This window comes from Sitophilus oryzae, unplaced genomic scaffold (genome assembly GCF_002938485.1).
Source record: "Sitophilus oryzae breed Bouriz unplaced genomic scaffold, Soryzae_2.0 scaffold_802_pilon_pilon, whole genome shotgun sequence".
Taxonomy (NCBI): domain Eukaryota; kingdom Metazoa; phylum Arthropoda; class Insecta; order Coleoptera; family Curculionidae; genus Sitophilus; species Sitophilus oryzae.
The window spans coordinates 1,562,813-1,579,880 of NW_022147420.1; the positions used below are offsets into that span (position 1 = coordinate 1,562,813).

General features: G+C 34.7%; 1 protein-coding gene across 1 annotated transcript; it reads left to right on the forward strand.

The window, feature by feature from the left end:
- The first annotated feature begins 580 nt into the window (after window positions 1-580).
- LOC115888612 lies at window positions 581-15,941 on the forward strand. Its single transcript, XM_030908379.1, has 4 exons — window positions 581-688; window positions 14,002-15,195; window positions 15,244-15,435; window positions 15,657-15,941. Exons 1-4 carry the CDS (start codon window positions 581-583, stop codon window positions 15,939-15,941), a joined length of 1,779 nt encoding a protein of 592 aa, XP_030764239.1.
- Window positions 15,942-17,068: the final 1,127 nt, after the last annotated feature.

Sequence of the window (17,068 nt, forward strand, 5' to 3'; positions counted from 1 at the left end):
CGTATACCACATCTCTTTCTTTTCTGGTATTGATTATTCAATTTTCTCTCTTCTATAATTAAGAGATCTAGAATCCGAGTTATGGTTACTATTCGGAGAAAAAACAATGTCTCGATGAACTTCATCTCACTTAAGCCTCTTTAAGTTCGTAAAACATTAATGCTTCCTCAAAATTAGCGTCCCAGTGAGGCACACTTTTTACCCTATCCACCATTCCAATAATGAAACATTCTTGGCGTGGTGGTGTCACACAGACCCTACGAAACTTTAGCCCCCGCTGGTAGAAACAATACTTCATAAAATCAAGTGCGCCTTTAACAGTTGCATATTGGTACCCTAACTTAAGGTAAATGGCGCGGCTAGGCCTAATTCTTAAACGTAACCATTTTACAGAGGTTTAAATAGTACTTGGGGTTCGCTAGACGCCTCTACACCAGTTGAGGGTTAAATATTATAAAAGGTGTATTTTAAATAAGTGCAAGTATTTTAAGGAGTGATATATCTGGACAAAATAAACTTTTTATCTATTTAAAATTTAGAAGATAATGAAAAAATAAATAATCTAGCTAGAACGCTTTACATGGATCCACTAACTGAACCAGAACTGGTCTTCCCAAGTGGAGGCTTCCCAAGTGGAAACGAACTTATAGCAGAACTGAAGGATCTGGAGGACTGCGTCCGTAACCCGGTATGGAAATCCTCCAATGGTCTAAGACACTCAAAGAAATTTCTCAGGGCTTACGATCGAGAAAAATCAAAGATTTTCATTGATTTAACTAAGCAGAAACTTTGAATTGTTACGGGGTTTATAACAGGTCTCTTCAATGAACATCTCAGTAAATTGAAGCTAAGAATCATCGATGAATGCAGAGTCTGTGGGGAAAATGGGGAAACACCAGAACACCTCATCTCTAACTGCGGCGAGACCGACAACCATTAGTGTTGGTTATTTAAACTTTAGTATGTCTGATATCGGAAATGTGGGAACTAACCTCTGTAAAACGGTCTCAGATAGTGGCTTTTGTCAAAGCCTTGAGACTGTATGATGCGTTATAACTCAAGAAAGGGGGACACAATAGATCTATAAGGTCGCGGTGATTAACCCTCCTCCTAAACATTCTACATTCTAGACTCATAGTAAAAACTAACAACAAGATGTATATGAGATACTGATAAATTATGCATTGTTTAGTATAAAATTTAAACCTTCTTCTAGCGATATTTTTCAGATTCACGACCTAGAAGTATTTCATTATTTTATTTCGCCTGTCCTAAATAAAAACAGAGCAGCGAATGGCGATATAGACTTAATGTAACCGGGTTTTGATAAAACGTTGTCCGGCTTTGGCCAGATTTAAAGCACTTTCCGGGTAAATTCCGTGTATAAAATCGGGAAAGGGACATAAAAATGGTATAGTGTTATTGTTTTCCTGTATTCCTTCTTGATTTAGGTGTTGCTCGAGATTTTTATATGCATTATTTACTCGCTTAGATCGATTAATGTTACTTTATAGGTTTTCATGTTCAGTTTTTAACAGTATTTATTTCTTACTGAATTAATATAAGCTTAAAAAATATCTATACCTATGTGGCGGATTCTTCTCCAAAAATCCTATATGGGCTGCATCACACCACTGCACTGCAAGAAAATCTACAAAATAAAATAGTTATTTTTTGTAAACACTTCTGCGTTAAACCCAAACGGAAACTACTTGTCAGAAGTTATGTTTACAGTTATACAGATTTGCCTAACAAAGAAAAAAATGTTTAACGTTTCGGAAAGTTTATCTCTTTCCGTCGACGGAAGCAAAAAAATACAAAGAATAAAGAAAAAAAACTATTTAAAATATTTAAATTCAACTATTCGAGAACACTGTAGTTTTTTAAAATAGATACGTCTACAAGAAACCGTTGACGTTCTGTTAAAATGACATTATATCAAGTAAAACTTCATTAACAATTACTACCTGATAACAATTACTTAATAAAGTAAAACCAAAAAGCCCCAAACTTTCTGTATGATTATTTTTAAATTTTACGCATGTTATGTTTATTTATGAAAGAAGCGATTGCCATACAAGCGATTGCCATATATTACTAACATATCATCTTGGTGACGCTAACCATAAATAGAGTCATAACTTCCTTGTGACGTGATTCCCTCCTATACAATCGTTTAGGACATTCTGTATATCGAAAAGTAAATAATAATTTCTCCATTCCAGTCTAAATCGCATCACATCCGAATCTCCTTCTCCATTCGTCAGACACCTTAACCTTTCCATTTCTGGAGTTATGGATAATGCCTTTGGCACAATGGCGGCTCCTTTAATAAAAATCATTGTTCTACTCGGCTGCGCCGGGCGATTGCAGGCATAATCGGATCAGATATCGCAGGATCCACTCGTCTGCCGTTTTCGACGACACAAAGATTTCAATTTCGGGCCGAAATTGATTTTCGATAGGACCCAACGAAGAAAAAACACGGAAGGATGATAAGAAGATATGCAGTTCGAAAGATGGTCTAAAAGAAGAAGAATATCTTGGTATTTGCATGTTTGTTCCTAGATAGAGAAATTAATAAAAGCTGACATGCACATAATCAAATTTAATTTAACATAGTTGAATTGGGTAGATGCTATTATAAAATAGGTTTTTACGTATAGTCTATAAAATGAATAACTTTGAATTTTGACCGTTATTTTTTACCAACATGGTAAATATAAAATCCCTCTACCAAAAAATTTACTGATATTCTTTAAATTGAGTGCCTGAACGAATCAGATAGGTAACTCTTTTTACTTTCGTGAAATAAAAAAGGAAACTAATAAAACAAGTGACAGTTCTTCCTCTTCTTGCAAAAATCAACACGAAATGTCATAATTACAAAAAGTAAAATGTCATCAGCTTTTGACATTTCTAAATATCAAACCAATGCCGTCTCTAATAGAACAGCCTCGGAGCGAGATTTATGACGTCACACCAGTTAGATATTGAGGATTAATAAATATGTTGTAAAATACATGGAAAACATAATTATTCCTCGTATTTTTGGTTGATGAAATTATATAGTTTACATGAAATATACATAATATACAGTTAATAAATACAATATATATACCTATTTATAGTAATAAATACTTTGGCAAATATAGTATAAACCATACAAATGCAGCAAATGATTTACAATATACAAATAATGAATAGGTACATAAGATAATGAGTAAAATGTAAAATATATTTTAAATTTTGGGGTTTGAAAATCGACCTAATTTAACAAAAAACATTCAATATCTACTAATAGTGATGTATTATTATTTGCATTCACAAAATTTATACGTATATTGTGCAAGTATCAATGTTCGAAAAATTATATTTGCAAATAATACAATAACATTAAATATCAATATCAAGAAGCGATGGCTATAAAATAAAGATCGCTGTCATTTTATATGTAAAATTATTCTAAAATTTTTTATTTTCTTGGGATTTAGGTTAGGATGGAGTACGATTTCAGCCATAATCAATGTAGATAGTTTTAGTGTTAAGAATAATAATTTTAAAAAATAAACAAAATATTAAGAATAAACAAAAACAATAAATAATAATAAATTAATATTATTTAATATTATTAAAAAAGTTATTAACTGTATATTATATATATTTCATGTAAACTATATCATTTTTAAAATACAAAGCAAAAATACGAGGAATAATTATGTTTTCCATGTATTCTACAACATATTTATTAATCCGTAGTATCTAACTAGCGTGACGTCATAAATCTCGCTCCGAGGCTGTTCTATTAGAGACGGCATTGCGTCAGTATGGCCCTTTGAATAAGAAGACTAAGGAAGGAATTTTTGAATAGAAGACTAAGGAAGGAATCAATGAATGCTATCCATGTATTCATGCATGGTGGGCGGAAAAAGGACTCTAGGGTGGGGATTCTTGACAGTTCTGTTTGACGATTCATTTGACACATTTGAATTTGATTTGAAATTTTGTGGATTTGTCAGTCTTTACGGAGCTTATTTTATGTTATTTATTATTTATTCTACTACTGATAGTTGTATAAAAGTAGTAAATCTAGATGGAAATTGTGGCAGAACTTAAATTAACAGTGACCCTATCGCGATTTATCGAAAAAGACTCTAAAATAGTCGGTTGGGTAGCGTGCGGTAGATCTCGGCAAAAATCGAGTGTATCGGATGTTTGTGTTAATAAATAATTATTATAACTTATTTATTTTTATTAGAATTTTATATTTTTATAACAATTTTAATAACTACCAACATTTATTCACAACGTAAAATAAAGAAAAATTATTGAGTCTACCCCACGTCTACCCTACATCATAGTTTTACATTTTTTAAATAAAATTAGAACGACACTGATAAACCGGAATTTAAGTCGGCCATATTTGAGGCCCATCGCGGTGGAACTAAGATTTTTGATATGCTCCTTCATTAGTCTTCTTATTCAAAGGCATGGCCGCAAGTTGCTAACCTAATAAAATTAACACTAGAAAAGCGCGCGGGAACTCTCAAATTCAAAGTTATTCGTTTCACAGACTATATCAAGGGAATTATAAGGATGTTATTAACCTCTGGCAAATAATTGCCTGATTTCGTACCAAAGTTTATGACAAAATTGGTTGTCGTCTCTGCGCACTCAGTATTCAGTACTTCCCCATTTTCTCTACAGAATCTGCATTCGCCGTTATTTCATAAGTTCAATCTACTGAGGTGTTTATATTGAGAAGACAGTGTCCTGTTAAAACCTCGTCTCTACTCTTTGACCTCGTGACAATCCAAAAATTGTTCTTACTTAAATCAATGAAAATCTTTGATTTTTCTAGGTCGTAAATCCTGAAAAATGTTTTCGAGTGTCTTAAACCGTTGGAGGATTCCCATTCCAGATTGAGTGTTGGATCAATTCAGAACTTAACACTATCTCTACTAGAGTAAATGTCAATAAACAATAATAATACAGGGTTGTTCACCACATACGACACGGAGTATTGTAGCTAAACGATGAGATTTTTACAAATTGTAAGTTTGGGGGGTTCGTTGAAGGACTATTAGAGCTACAATTTAAAAATATTTTTACAGATACAGAGTGTCCCAAATAAATAAAAAATACCAAAGTTGTATTTTTTTAAATGGAACATCCTGTATATTATTACATTTTTAGTTTCTACGATTAAAATAAAGGTAAATTTGATTAAGGTTTATTACACTTAAGCCTTACCGTTTTTGAAATATTTTCAATTTTGTAAAATTACAGTATAAGTTTTAAGGCTTCATTTCTCCGAGGCTATCAAAGTTTTTAATACTAAATATTTACTGAAGTTTATTTATTGATCAGTTATTGTGCTGCAATAATAAAAATTATACTACCTTATACAGAGTGTCTAAAAATTTATTTTAAATAATTACTAGCTTTAAACGGCAATAACTTGTTTAATTTAAATGGAATACCCTGTATATTTTATGAGAATCATATGTATAATTTAACTCTGGCGTGGGGTAGGTAAATAAAGATCTTGCTCCGCGTTCCTGAGTGGATAAGTGTGAGATGGCCTTTCTTGAGAAGCTGATACATGTTTACGTATTAGGCAAACGGATTCAAATATAAATAAGGAAGGAAGAGTCAATATTTTTAATTCTCTAAAAAAGCCCCAGCAATGAGTTCTGCTGTTTAGTCCCAGTGAATATCGAACAGCTCTCTTCTGGAGCTTGAAAATGCGGTCAAATTGAGCCGCACAACACGTACCCCAGAATGGAAGGGCATACCTGAGGTGCGACTCAAAAAGTGCATAATAAACAGTTCTAGCCACTGACAAGTTAAGCTCCTTAGAAACAGACCTTAATGCAAAACAGGCAGAGCTCAATTTTTTCGACAAAGCTTCGATATATATGTCCCATTTCAGAGAATTGTCCACAACAAGCCCTAAGAATTTTACAGATTTTACGACGTCAATGGTGGTGTTGTTAAGTACAAAAGGCTGCAACGAGTTTTTATACGACAAAGCTTTAGTTTTAGAAATGTTGAGACTCAGGAGGTTCGAATCGCACCAAGATTTAATGGTGATTAAGTCATTTGGTATAATCCTATGAAGTGCCGTGATGTCCTTGTTGCTCCAAGTGAAGCTAGTGTCGTCCGCAAAAAGACATATTTTACCACTGATGTTTATGTTAGCAATGTCTATATCTATACTAATAAAAAGAAGAAACTTAATAGGGCCTAGTACTGCGCCTTGTGGTATTCCACATTCTATTGGCTTGCTAGAAGACAACGTGGTATCCACCCTCACAAGTTGACTTCTGTTGCTCAGATGCGACTAAAACCATTTGAGAGATGATCCCCTGAAGTGTTGCAGTTTATTAATTAGGATCTTATGATTTACATAATCGAACGCCTTAGAAAAATCACAGAAAATGGTTGCTGTAGAATGATGGTTGTTTAGGCTGGAGTAAACTTTATTAAGGAGGGAAAACATAGCGTCATTTGTGGACTTGTTGCTTATAAATCCAAATTGATATTCAATAAGTATTTTGTACTTAAACAGAAAAGATACCAGCCTTCTTTTAACCAACCTTTCTATGATCTTAGATAGCGTTGGAAGGAGTGCAATTGGGCGATAGTTAGTGTGTTGTGTAGTGTGTAGTGTGTAATGTATTGATAGCACCAAAAATTAATGCTAAAATTACTGCAAAATCGTTACTGTCTTATTCAGAAGCGAATATCTCCAATAAAAGCTATTGAGATGAATCAAAAAACAAACTATCGAGAAAAGACATACCGGAAGATATTCCGACAGACGGAAACTTTCATTTTTAATTTAGAAATTAATCAAATCATCAAAATTATAAGGTGCCCGTTTTTCGTGCCGGTGAGTCTATATTTGTTCTTGCATCTAAGTTGTTTCACAAACTGTCAAGTCAGTTCCTTCCATGCACTTATTAATCTATCAATCAAAACTAAATAAATCAATTTAGGACTTCTTCAAATTGTTCTCGAATTTTTCTAGTATTTTCTTTTGCTCTTTTACACCTTTTCCCTATACCTTTTCCGAATCTTTTCACTTTATAACAAGCCCAGAGCAGTCGGGAAGGAAAGAACGCCGCCAGCTGCCAAACTTCCTGGATATGCAACTGAGAGTGAGCTAAGAACCAATCATAAACTTCTTAAAGTTGAGTAACGTCGGGAAAACGACATATTAAGCGAAATTCTCGCGTAGAAAAAGCCTGATCTAGATCGGAAAACTCTCCTAGACTGTTTTTCACTATCGGAGAGGAAGTTTGAAAATATTCTCACAGCTTAGAGCTCCTCGAGAGAGTTTGTAGCTTTTTAAAATATATCATTATAAACGGTGTAGTTAAATGATAAAACTTGCCCAATTCGTTTAGAATAATGCTCCTTTGCGCTAGTTTTGTCATTTAAAAGGATTACTGGATTACATTTGAATAGGATAACCGGGATATATCTTTAAGTTTTTCATTTTTGGAACTAGTGATGTGTCGGTATTTGACTAACGCGATTTTGGAGCGGTATTTTTTTGGAACGTCGCGTCGTGTCGCGCTCCACAACGAATCGGGAACCTGTTACTGAAGAACGACGATTATAATAACGACGAAATTATTTATAACTCGCAAATAAAGTTTATAATCGCTCTTGGAGTTAGCTTGAACCGCATATATAGCGAAGTGCTTCGCTCCAGCCGTCGCGCTTTTAGTCGCGATTTCGTCGGTCGCTAACCTACCTACGTATAGCGACGCGCAACCTCGATCGTAGTAAATTATCGCAATTAAAGTATCACAACACTATTTATTTAAACCAAAAACTCATAATACAAAACTGAAGTGTCAAAACGAATGACAATGTCATGAAATAAATAAATAAATGCGGCAACTTGACATTTTTTACAGCAGAGTTACCACCTGAATTCCCAGCGCGAAATTTAAATTCCAGTTAGTCAGCGCGACGCTGAATATGTCCATGTGGGCAACAATGAATTTAAAAATCGTGCCCTCGATTACGTAACTAAAAGTTTAATTTATATCAAATATACATAGGTTCGTCTAGACTTTTTATTCTTAATCTAAGGTCTAGACCAGTGATATTGCTTTTTCAACTTCCTCTATTACTGTTTCATCGACAAAGTCCTTGACGGTTACCAAGCGCTTTGAAACCTGCCTATGCTCGCGTTTTATGCCATAAAAACTCCGTCGCTGCCACAAACTGGAATAGAGTCAGAATAGAGCGACAGCCACATTAAATCGTAATTCACGTGACAAATTACGCGGGGAACGAGGCAGGCGGACTATAAATAATAAGCGCCTGTGTTCGGAAGCGTTTCGCATTCGGTACGTCGTAATTACGTCGCACAGACGTCATTTAGAAAAATAAATCAATTAGGCGTCCGCAATTGTTCCTTTCTGCGTATAAATGAATTAATGGACTTGCAACGCCAAAACGCAGCGGTTCTGAAGTATTACTAGGTACTAAAAGATTAACTGATGTAGAGCTTACTTAGGAAAGCTTATTAAGAGGATCTACTCCAAATGAGATCGGAGCAAATTACCCCTCTATCCACTACCACAAACCATTCGAGGTGAATAAAATGGATCGAGGAATGTGGACAAATACAACATTCCTTCAGGACAGAAAGTAGGACGAATAATTTTAATATTAAGCCTAAGTACTAGCCACCCTAAGTACATAAAAATTAAGTAAATAGTAATATTAAAAATACTTTATTCCCGCGTGTTAGTAAAATGTAATTCTTTCTTTACAGACTATATTATAACTCTACGAAATGGTCGATTATTAGGTAAAATATAGGAAGTACTGCAAAAAGCTAAATACAAAAGTTATAGAATTTTTAAATATCTATTAGCGAGTAACAAATTTAAGTATACAGGGTCGTTCATAAAATCGTGGCACATAAAATTTTCATTTTTCTTAAATAGAACCCCCTGTATATTATTACATATTTTAATTCTTCCTTCAATTCTAAACAAAAATCGACATACACACAATGTACTTCAAACCAACCGTTTCCGAGTTATTGATTTTTGAAAATATCACTTAAACAATAATTTGATTTAATTAATTTCGATGTGTTTGGTTCGATTTAATGATGCCGTTCTGCCGAAACTGTGATACTGTTGTAATGGGTTTTTACACACACATCAAACATTATTTTTTTTAAATGAAACCCCCTGTATATTATTGCATATTTCAATTCATCCTTCAATTTTAAGCAATAATCGTAATACACAATGTACAGGGTGTCCCACTAAGAATAGCTCTCGGCTGTATCTCGGAAAGTATTAGCCGTAGGGGCTGCGGAAAAAAATATTTATAACTAAAGAGGCTATGGGAAATAGCTGGAAATTATTTTCAAATTTGTGGAACGACCGCCAGGGGGCGCAACTGCAACAAAAAAATAAGAAAATGGAGTTTTTACACAATTTTGCCTAGATAAGATGTACTATAAGTAATAGATTCATAATTTTCAGTAAATTTTGAATATTTTTTGTTAGAACCATTTTCCCCTATCTACCAAAATAAAGTGGTGGGGGAAGGTTAGATCTGTTTTTATTTAAATTTTAATAACTCTGGACTGGATGATCGGAATCCAACAAGCGAGGGCTCGTTTAAAAGATCGTTTCTTACTCTATATTGTGCCATATAAACAATAATAATAAACTTTTGAACTTAGACGCTAGAGGGCGTTGTCTTACAATTTAACAAATATTGCGCGTTTTTTCAAAAAAATTAAATGCAATAGTATATGTAATTTTAGCTGATAGTAAAGAGTAGTAAAAGCTTAAAAAGTCAGCGAAAACCACATCTTGATATTTTCTTTCAAACCGAAGATATGAGCAAAATTATAATAAATACCAAAAAATAAGCCATTAATTACCATATTTTTACAAAACGGTATCAGTAGCCCTCTTAATTCTGCCCATTCTAACAAAAAATAAGATAGAAACAGTTAGTTTATTTTAAAATCGACCAAATGCCGGAATACCATAATACCAAAGGTATTAATATCTAATATAATTAAGATATTAATAACAGTGAACAAGAAACCATGATTCAGTGAAGTCATGGTAGGCTTTGGAAAAAAGTTGCTTTTGACGTAATAGTATAAACGTCAAATTGTTATTAGATCAACATTTTGATAGTCTTATAGTGTTTTTTATCTTTTTTATTGCTTTTTTAAAATGCCAACAACTTCAATTATTTCAAATAATAAAGGAATTTTGAAAAAACAATTAAAAGATTAAAAACGCTGATAAGACTATCAAAATGTTATTTGCGTAGGTAGATATTCTGTGCTAGAAGCGGTCCAGCAGTCGCGTGACAACCGGAACGAAACACCTCGCGGTCTAGATCGTTGTCGTTACCAGTTACCTGTTCGCGACCCTAAAAGCTCGACGGCTGGAACGAAACACGTCGCGTCGCTATGTGGTTACTGTGCGATTACAAATAAAATTTATTTGCAAACTATAAATTTATAATTTTGTCGTTATTATGATCGTAGTTCTTCACTAACAGGTTCCCGATTTGTTGTGGAGCGTGACACGACGTTACAAAAAAATTCCGCTCCAAAATCGGGTTACTCAAATACCAACACATAGTAGTTCCAACAAATATTTTCAAATGAATAATTTAAAAATATATACCGGTTATCCTATTCCAATTTAATCCTGTAATCCTTTCCAATGACAAAACTAGTACAAAGAAGCATTATTCTAAACGATTTAGCATTAAGTTTTATCATTTAACTACACCGTTTATACTTATATATTTTAAAAAGCTACAAACTTTCTCGAGGAGCTCTAAGTTCTAAGAATCTTTTCAAACTTCCTCTCCGATGCGATGGTGAAAAACAGTCGAGGAGAGTTTTCCTATCTAGATCAGGCTTTTTCTACGCGAGAATTTCGCTTAATATGTCGTTTTCCCGACGTTACTCAACTTTAAGAAGTTTATATTGGTTCTTAGCTCACTCTCAGTTCCATATCCAGGAAGTTTGGCAGCTGACGCCGTTCTTTCCTTCCCGACTGTTCTGGGCTTGTTATAAAGTGAAAAGATTCGGAAAAGGTATAGGGAAAAGGTGTAAAAGAGCAAAAGAAAATACTAGAAAAATGAGAGAACAATTTGAAGAAGTCTTAAATTGATTTATTTAGTTTTGATTGATTGATTAATAAGTGCATGGAGGGAATTGACTTCGGAGTTTGCGAAACAACTTAGACGTAAGAACAAATATACACTCACCGGCACGAAAAACGGACACTTTAAAATTTTGATGTATTTTAAAGTTTAATATATTTTGGTTCTTGCTGGCGGATTTTGTGATGATTTGTTAAGTAATTTCTAGCTAAGTTATTTGACTTTTTAGTAAAAAAAAAATCTCTCTTCATATGTCAAATTTTCTCTGTTTTATTTTCTCCTTGTTTAGCTAGAGATGTCCTAATTCCTCAAACGAACTGGAACAAATCAACAAGCAAAAACAACACCTCAGTTTCCGAACTAATGAATTGTACATCTCGCGATTTCCGCAGCAGCTTCATATTTCAAAATTGATTAGTCTCCCGGTCGTGGTAAACAACTGTTCGTACAAGGCGGTCGGTTGTTGTATGTATCATTCAAAACTAAAATCCGTATTAATAATTCAAGTGTGAAATACGAGCGGTAAACAAACGTATAAATCTATATGCATTAGCCGAAAGGAGTGGGTCGGAAGCATTTGGTACATACAGGTATACTAGGATGCAAAATAAGATTAAGTGCCGAATATTGGTAAGCTATTACCTTGTATGCGTAAAGTTTTCGATAATTCAGTTGGTCTAGAACTCAAAAACAAATCAGTTAACATTAAATAATGTTCACTTTATTAGAATTTAGATTTCTGTTTGATATCAATTAAACGCGCGATTTTTAAATTCATTGTTGCTAACCATGGACATATTTGGCGCCTGGGCGACTAACTGGAATTAAAATTTCGCGCTGGGGTTCAGGTGGTACCTCTGCTGTAAAAAATGTAAAGTTGCCGCATTTATTTATTTATTTCCTGACATTTTCATTCGTTTTGACACTTTATTTTTGTATTACGAGTTTTTGGTTTAAAGAAATACTGTTGTGATACTTTAAGCTTTAAAATGTTTACTAGCAGACCTTGCAGTCGAATCTCGTTCTTATTAGAACCTCTTTTAGTGCGAAGATAGTTTAATAGCCATAAAAACTCATCGCAACTTTATTAGAATATGTTGAACGGGAAACTGGCAGTAATGGCCTGTTAAGAAGGCGAGTTTTGTTGATGTAATGTAAATAATAACTGTTTATATATTTATAATTAATTTATTTTTATTTCCTAAAATATTTTGATTAAAAGAAAATTTATAAAAGTAGCCAACGCTGTGCCGGTCAAGGTTAATCATGTGACTAAAAGTTTATTTGGTATAAACTGTATATGTTCCTATGTCAAGCCGAACCTCACTAAATCTCACGTCATGTTTCTAGACAAAAATATGTCGAATTCTGACACAATTCTTCTGTATATTAAAATTCATAAATTTATGTAAAGTTATTTAATATTCATACACCGAAAATCTCGTGGTCCTCGATTCCTTATTGATTGGTAAATTATGGCGCGCAGTTTAAATTTTACAAGACGAGGTAATAAACTTCTATGCGGAAGTAACAACGGTTTAGGGTGGCTAAATCGAAGAAGGTGACGGATCAGTTGATTTTACTGACAATCACATGGATTTGTTTGTTCCTACAGTCACTCTTGAGTCCGTGCACTATAGAGGTGGGCAAAGATTGAACGAGTCGTTCATTTGAACGAGTATTAAAAATGAATCGTGAGGTTCGATTTATTACTTTTAATTTAAATTATTTAAATTAATATTATTTTAATTTATATTAATTTAATTTAATTTTTTAACATTTGAACGATGATCCGTAAAAAAGAATCGTGAGGATTGAATCGGATCACAATGCGATCGTGCGTTCAAAGAGTCAGTGAGAATTGATTCATTGCTTACAATTCGGTTCGGTCAATTGAATCGTGGCCAGCATGGATCCATAAGATTTGAACGATGAGCTGTGGAAAAGAATAATTGTTATAATTGAATCGGATCACAATGCGATCGTTTGTTTCTACGGCGCGGAGGCTGCGGTGATGTAGGCATAAATGCAGGCACCAATATTTAGACTTGAACAAATGCCTAATAAAAATTTAGACATGCCTAAAAAAGTATCATGACCATAAAATGCTAATGATAAGAAATTAATTTTACAAGAAAAAAACTTATTTATACTGCGCTTAGTACGGGGGTATCTGTAAGGTATTTAATTTTCACGTAAATATTTTTGTTAAAATAATATTATCGACTATTAAATGTCGGACTAAAAGACGAAATCGTGTTTTTATGCAACTCCAGATAAATATTGTTGGCCTCTGCTTAATGTAGTAAAAAAATGGCGTTAGCGAGGGTTATAATATGAAGATCCCTGTCATTTTATATGTAAAATTATATGGGGAATGTCATCGATGTTAATTTTCAAGCCAACTGGACGCTACTTTTTTTTCGATCATGCGGTATTATATACTATTTATTATGATTATTGAATCGGAATTACAATATGGCACTAAAAATAATAAATTGGTATTAGGAAGTTTTTAATAAATAGTATATATAAATTAGCAAACTAGGGCACTCTCTTGTCCTTGAGAGCAGAAATGATCTCAAAAGGCGGATGAGCTATACGATGACGAGTATGAGCCAACGGCATAGGATCAGGCAGGCAAGGGGAAACCACCTGATTATTATCCCATGAACACTATGATGTTACGTGACAATGGTATATGGTTGCCATGCGATCCGAGTAGCGACCGGCGCTTGACTGGGTTCGGGCCATCAAGTGTGAAATTAGCAACCGAGCAGACAAACGTAGGTGACCAGGCTTTGTCTGCAGCTCGAGTTACTGGAAAAACAACAAGCTTCCTCAGAAATCCAAGATAAATATTGGTACGTGGAATGTCCGAGGACTCCTGAGCGTAGGGAAACTTCAAATATTGAGCGTGAGCTGATGACAGCAGAGATGGATATATGTGGTTTGTCGGAAACACACTGGAAAGGTAAGGGACACTTTACAACTGCTGAACATCGGATTTTCGTGTCGGGCTCAGACAATGCAAGCCAGAATGGAGTAGCCATTGTGGTTAACAAAAGAATGGTACAATACGTGGACAGTTACCAAACCATTAGTGACCGCATTATTAAAGTCACCATCCGTACAAAACCTACTAACATGCATCTTATTCAGGTATATATGCCTACAACTGACGCAGATGACAAACAAGTTGAGGATATTTATCAAGAAATAGAACAACTAGTATCAGCCACACCCAAAAAGGAACCCCTAGTCATTCTAGGTGATTTCAACTCCAAGGTGGGAAAGTCAGCTGACAATAACAACCTACAAAATATTATAGGAATGTACGGACTTGGAGACAGAAATGCCAGAGGAGAGAGACTTATACAATTTGCAATAGACAACAATCTTGCAATAACAAATACCATGTTCAAACAACACCCTAGACGATTGTCAACTTGGACCTCACCCGATCAAAAAACGAAAAATCAAATTGACTATATCTTAATAAGCGGTAGATGGCGGTCATCTGTTACCAATGTTAAGACAAGACCTGGCATGGTATGTGGATCAGATCATAAAATCCTAGTGGCAAAGTTCCATCGTAAACTACAGGCAGTGAAATTGATCAAAACGAAAAGGTATTCAGTACCTACTAAAGAAGGAATAATGAAAACAATGAAATCGGTAAAAATGCCCACACTAAAAAATGACGTACAAGAAATGTGGAATGACACTAGGACTTGGATAAATGAAATAGTTAAAGGAAGTTGCACATCTGGAAACACTAAATTAAAGTCCAAAACTTGGATGTCGAATAATACGATCAATTTGCTTGAAAAAAGAAGAAACCTAGTCATATCAACAACATTTGACAAAGAACACAAACTAAGAAACATCAATAAAGAAATAAAAAACAGCTGTAGACAGGATAAAAACACGCACGTCCACGAGATTTGCACAGAATTGGAAAGACACTCGGCAACTAACGAATCTAGAGAGCTATTCAATAAGGTAAAATATCTCTCTCGTGAGTTTCAACTACGTACACAAATTATACAGGATGAAAATGGTCGAAAGATTACTGATCCGGATGGTATTGCTGAAGTCTGGCGAAAGTACTGCACAAAGCTTTACGAAGATGGTGAATCTTCTAATAATATTAATCGTCCCAACCAATTCGAACATGAACCGGAGATCCTTAAATCAGAAGTTGAACACGCCCTAAATCGTCTCAAAAAAATAAAGCCCCAGGTATAGATGGTGTAGCTGCTGAGATATTAAAGTCAATAGGGCAACCGGTAATTGATGTTATTCATTTCATATGCAATCTGATTTGGAAGACGGGAATTTGGCCAGACGACTGGTGCAGCTCGCTATATATACCACTATATAAAAAGGGTAATCCGACTGCAGACTGCAATAACTATCGAATGATTGCTTTAATTCCTCATGCATGCAAAATTCTCCTGCAGATTATTAACAACAGACTCAGGCCATATCTACTACCACAAATTGCAGAAGAACAAACTGGCTTTATGCCTGGTAAGGGTACCAGAGAACAGATAGGGAACGTACGACAGTTAATAGAAAAAGCGCGAGAATTCAACATAGAAATGTATCTCTGTTTTATCGACTATTCTAAGGCCTTCGATCTAGTCAAGTGGCAAAAACTTTGGCAAATACTCAAGGAAATGGGGTTCCTGATCACCTTATTCTACTTATCCGACAACTATACCAACATAATTACGGACTTATAAGAATTAATGATGTCACATCAAATAGATTTCAAGCAATGAAAGGTGTCAGGCAGGGGTGTGTTCTCTCACCCCTATTGTTCAATATTTATACCGAGTACATAATGCGTGATATTCTCGATAACTGGCAAGGTGGAGTATCTGTGGGGGAAGGAAAATCAATAATCTAAGATATGCCGACGATACACTAATCATAACATCAAGTGTGGAAGAAATGGAATTTATTATGCAACGTCTCCAAGAAACTAGTACAGAATTTGGGCTAAAACTTAATCCTAACAAAACTACTGTCATGATTGTGGACCGACAAAACAACAACCAACCTCACGTGGAAACATAGCTGGATTTAAGGTGGTTAATAAATACTTATATCTGGGATCGCTAATCGACAACAGCGGCTCATGCGAAGGCGAAATAAGACGTAGAATTGCGCTGGCTAGAACAGCCGTAACTAAATTAACTAAGATATGGAAAGATACAGCCATCACTAAGAATACCAAACTAAGACTGCTGAACTCGCTTGTTTTCCCGATTGCTACGTATGGGGCGGAAACATGGACGCTGAAGAAAAGCGATACCAGGCGAATAGATGCTTTTTGAAATGTGGGCATATAGACGTCTGCTACGTATACCTTGGACAGCCCATCGTACGAATGAGTCAGTTCTCCAAGAACTAAACTCACAACTCAGCCTCTCAAAAAAAATAAACCGATGTTTTCTGACATATATTGGTCACATTGCTAGAAGATCGGACTCACTGCAGCTGCTAATAGTCGAGGGAAAGGTAGAGGGAAAGCGACCACGAGGAAGATCACCTAAGAGATGGGTTGATCAAACTAAAGACCTAATCGGCCAAGGCCTTCATGAAACCGTCAGCATGGCTCAAAACAGAGCGGACTGGCACAATACGATAAAAACCGCTACAGGAACATCATAGTCACTAATCCCTCTTCAGGGAAACGGACCAAAGAGAGATATATAAATTGGATTGATAATTTAATATTATTAGTAAAATAATCAATCCAATTACGCCAGTGTCACATAATAAATGAAAATAACTTTACAAATGTCAAGCTCGATGATTTGACATAACTTTTGGGGTTATGTCTTAATTCTTCCCTACTTTAGAT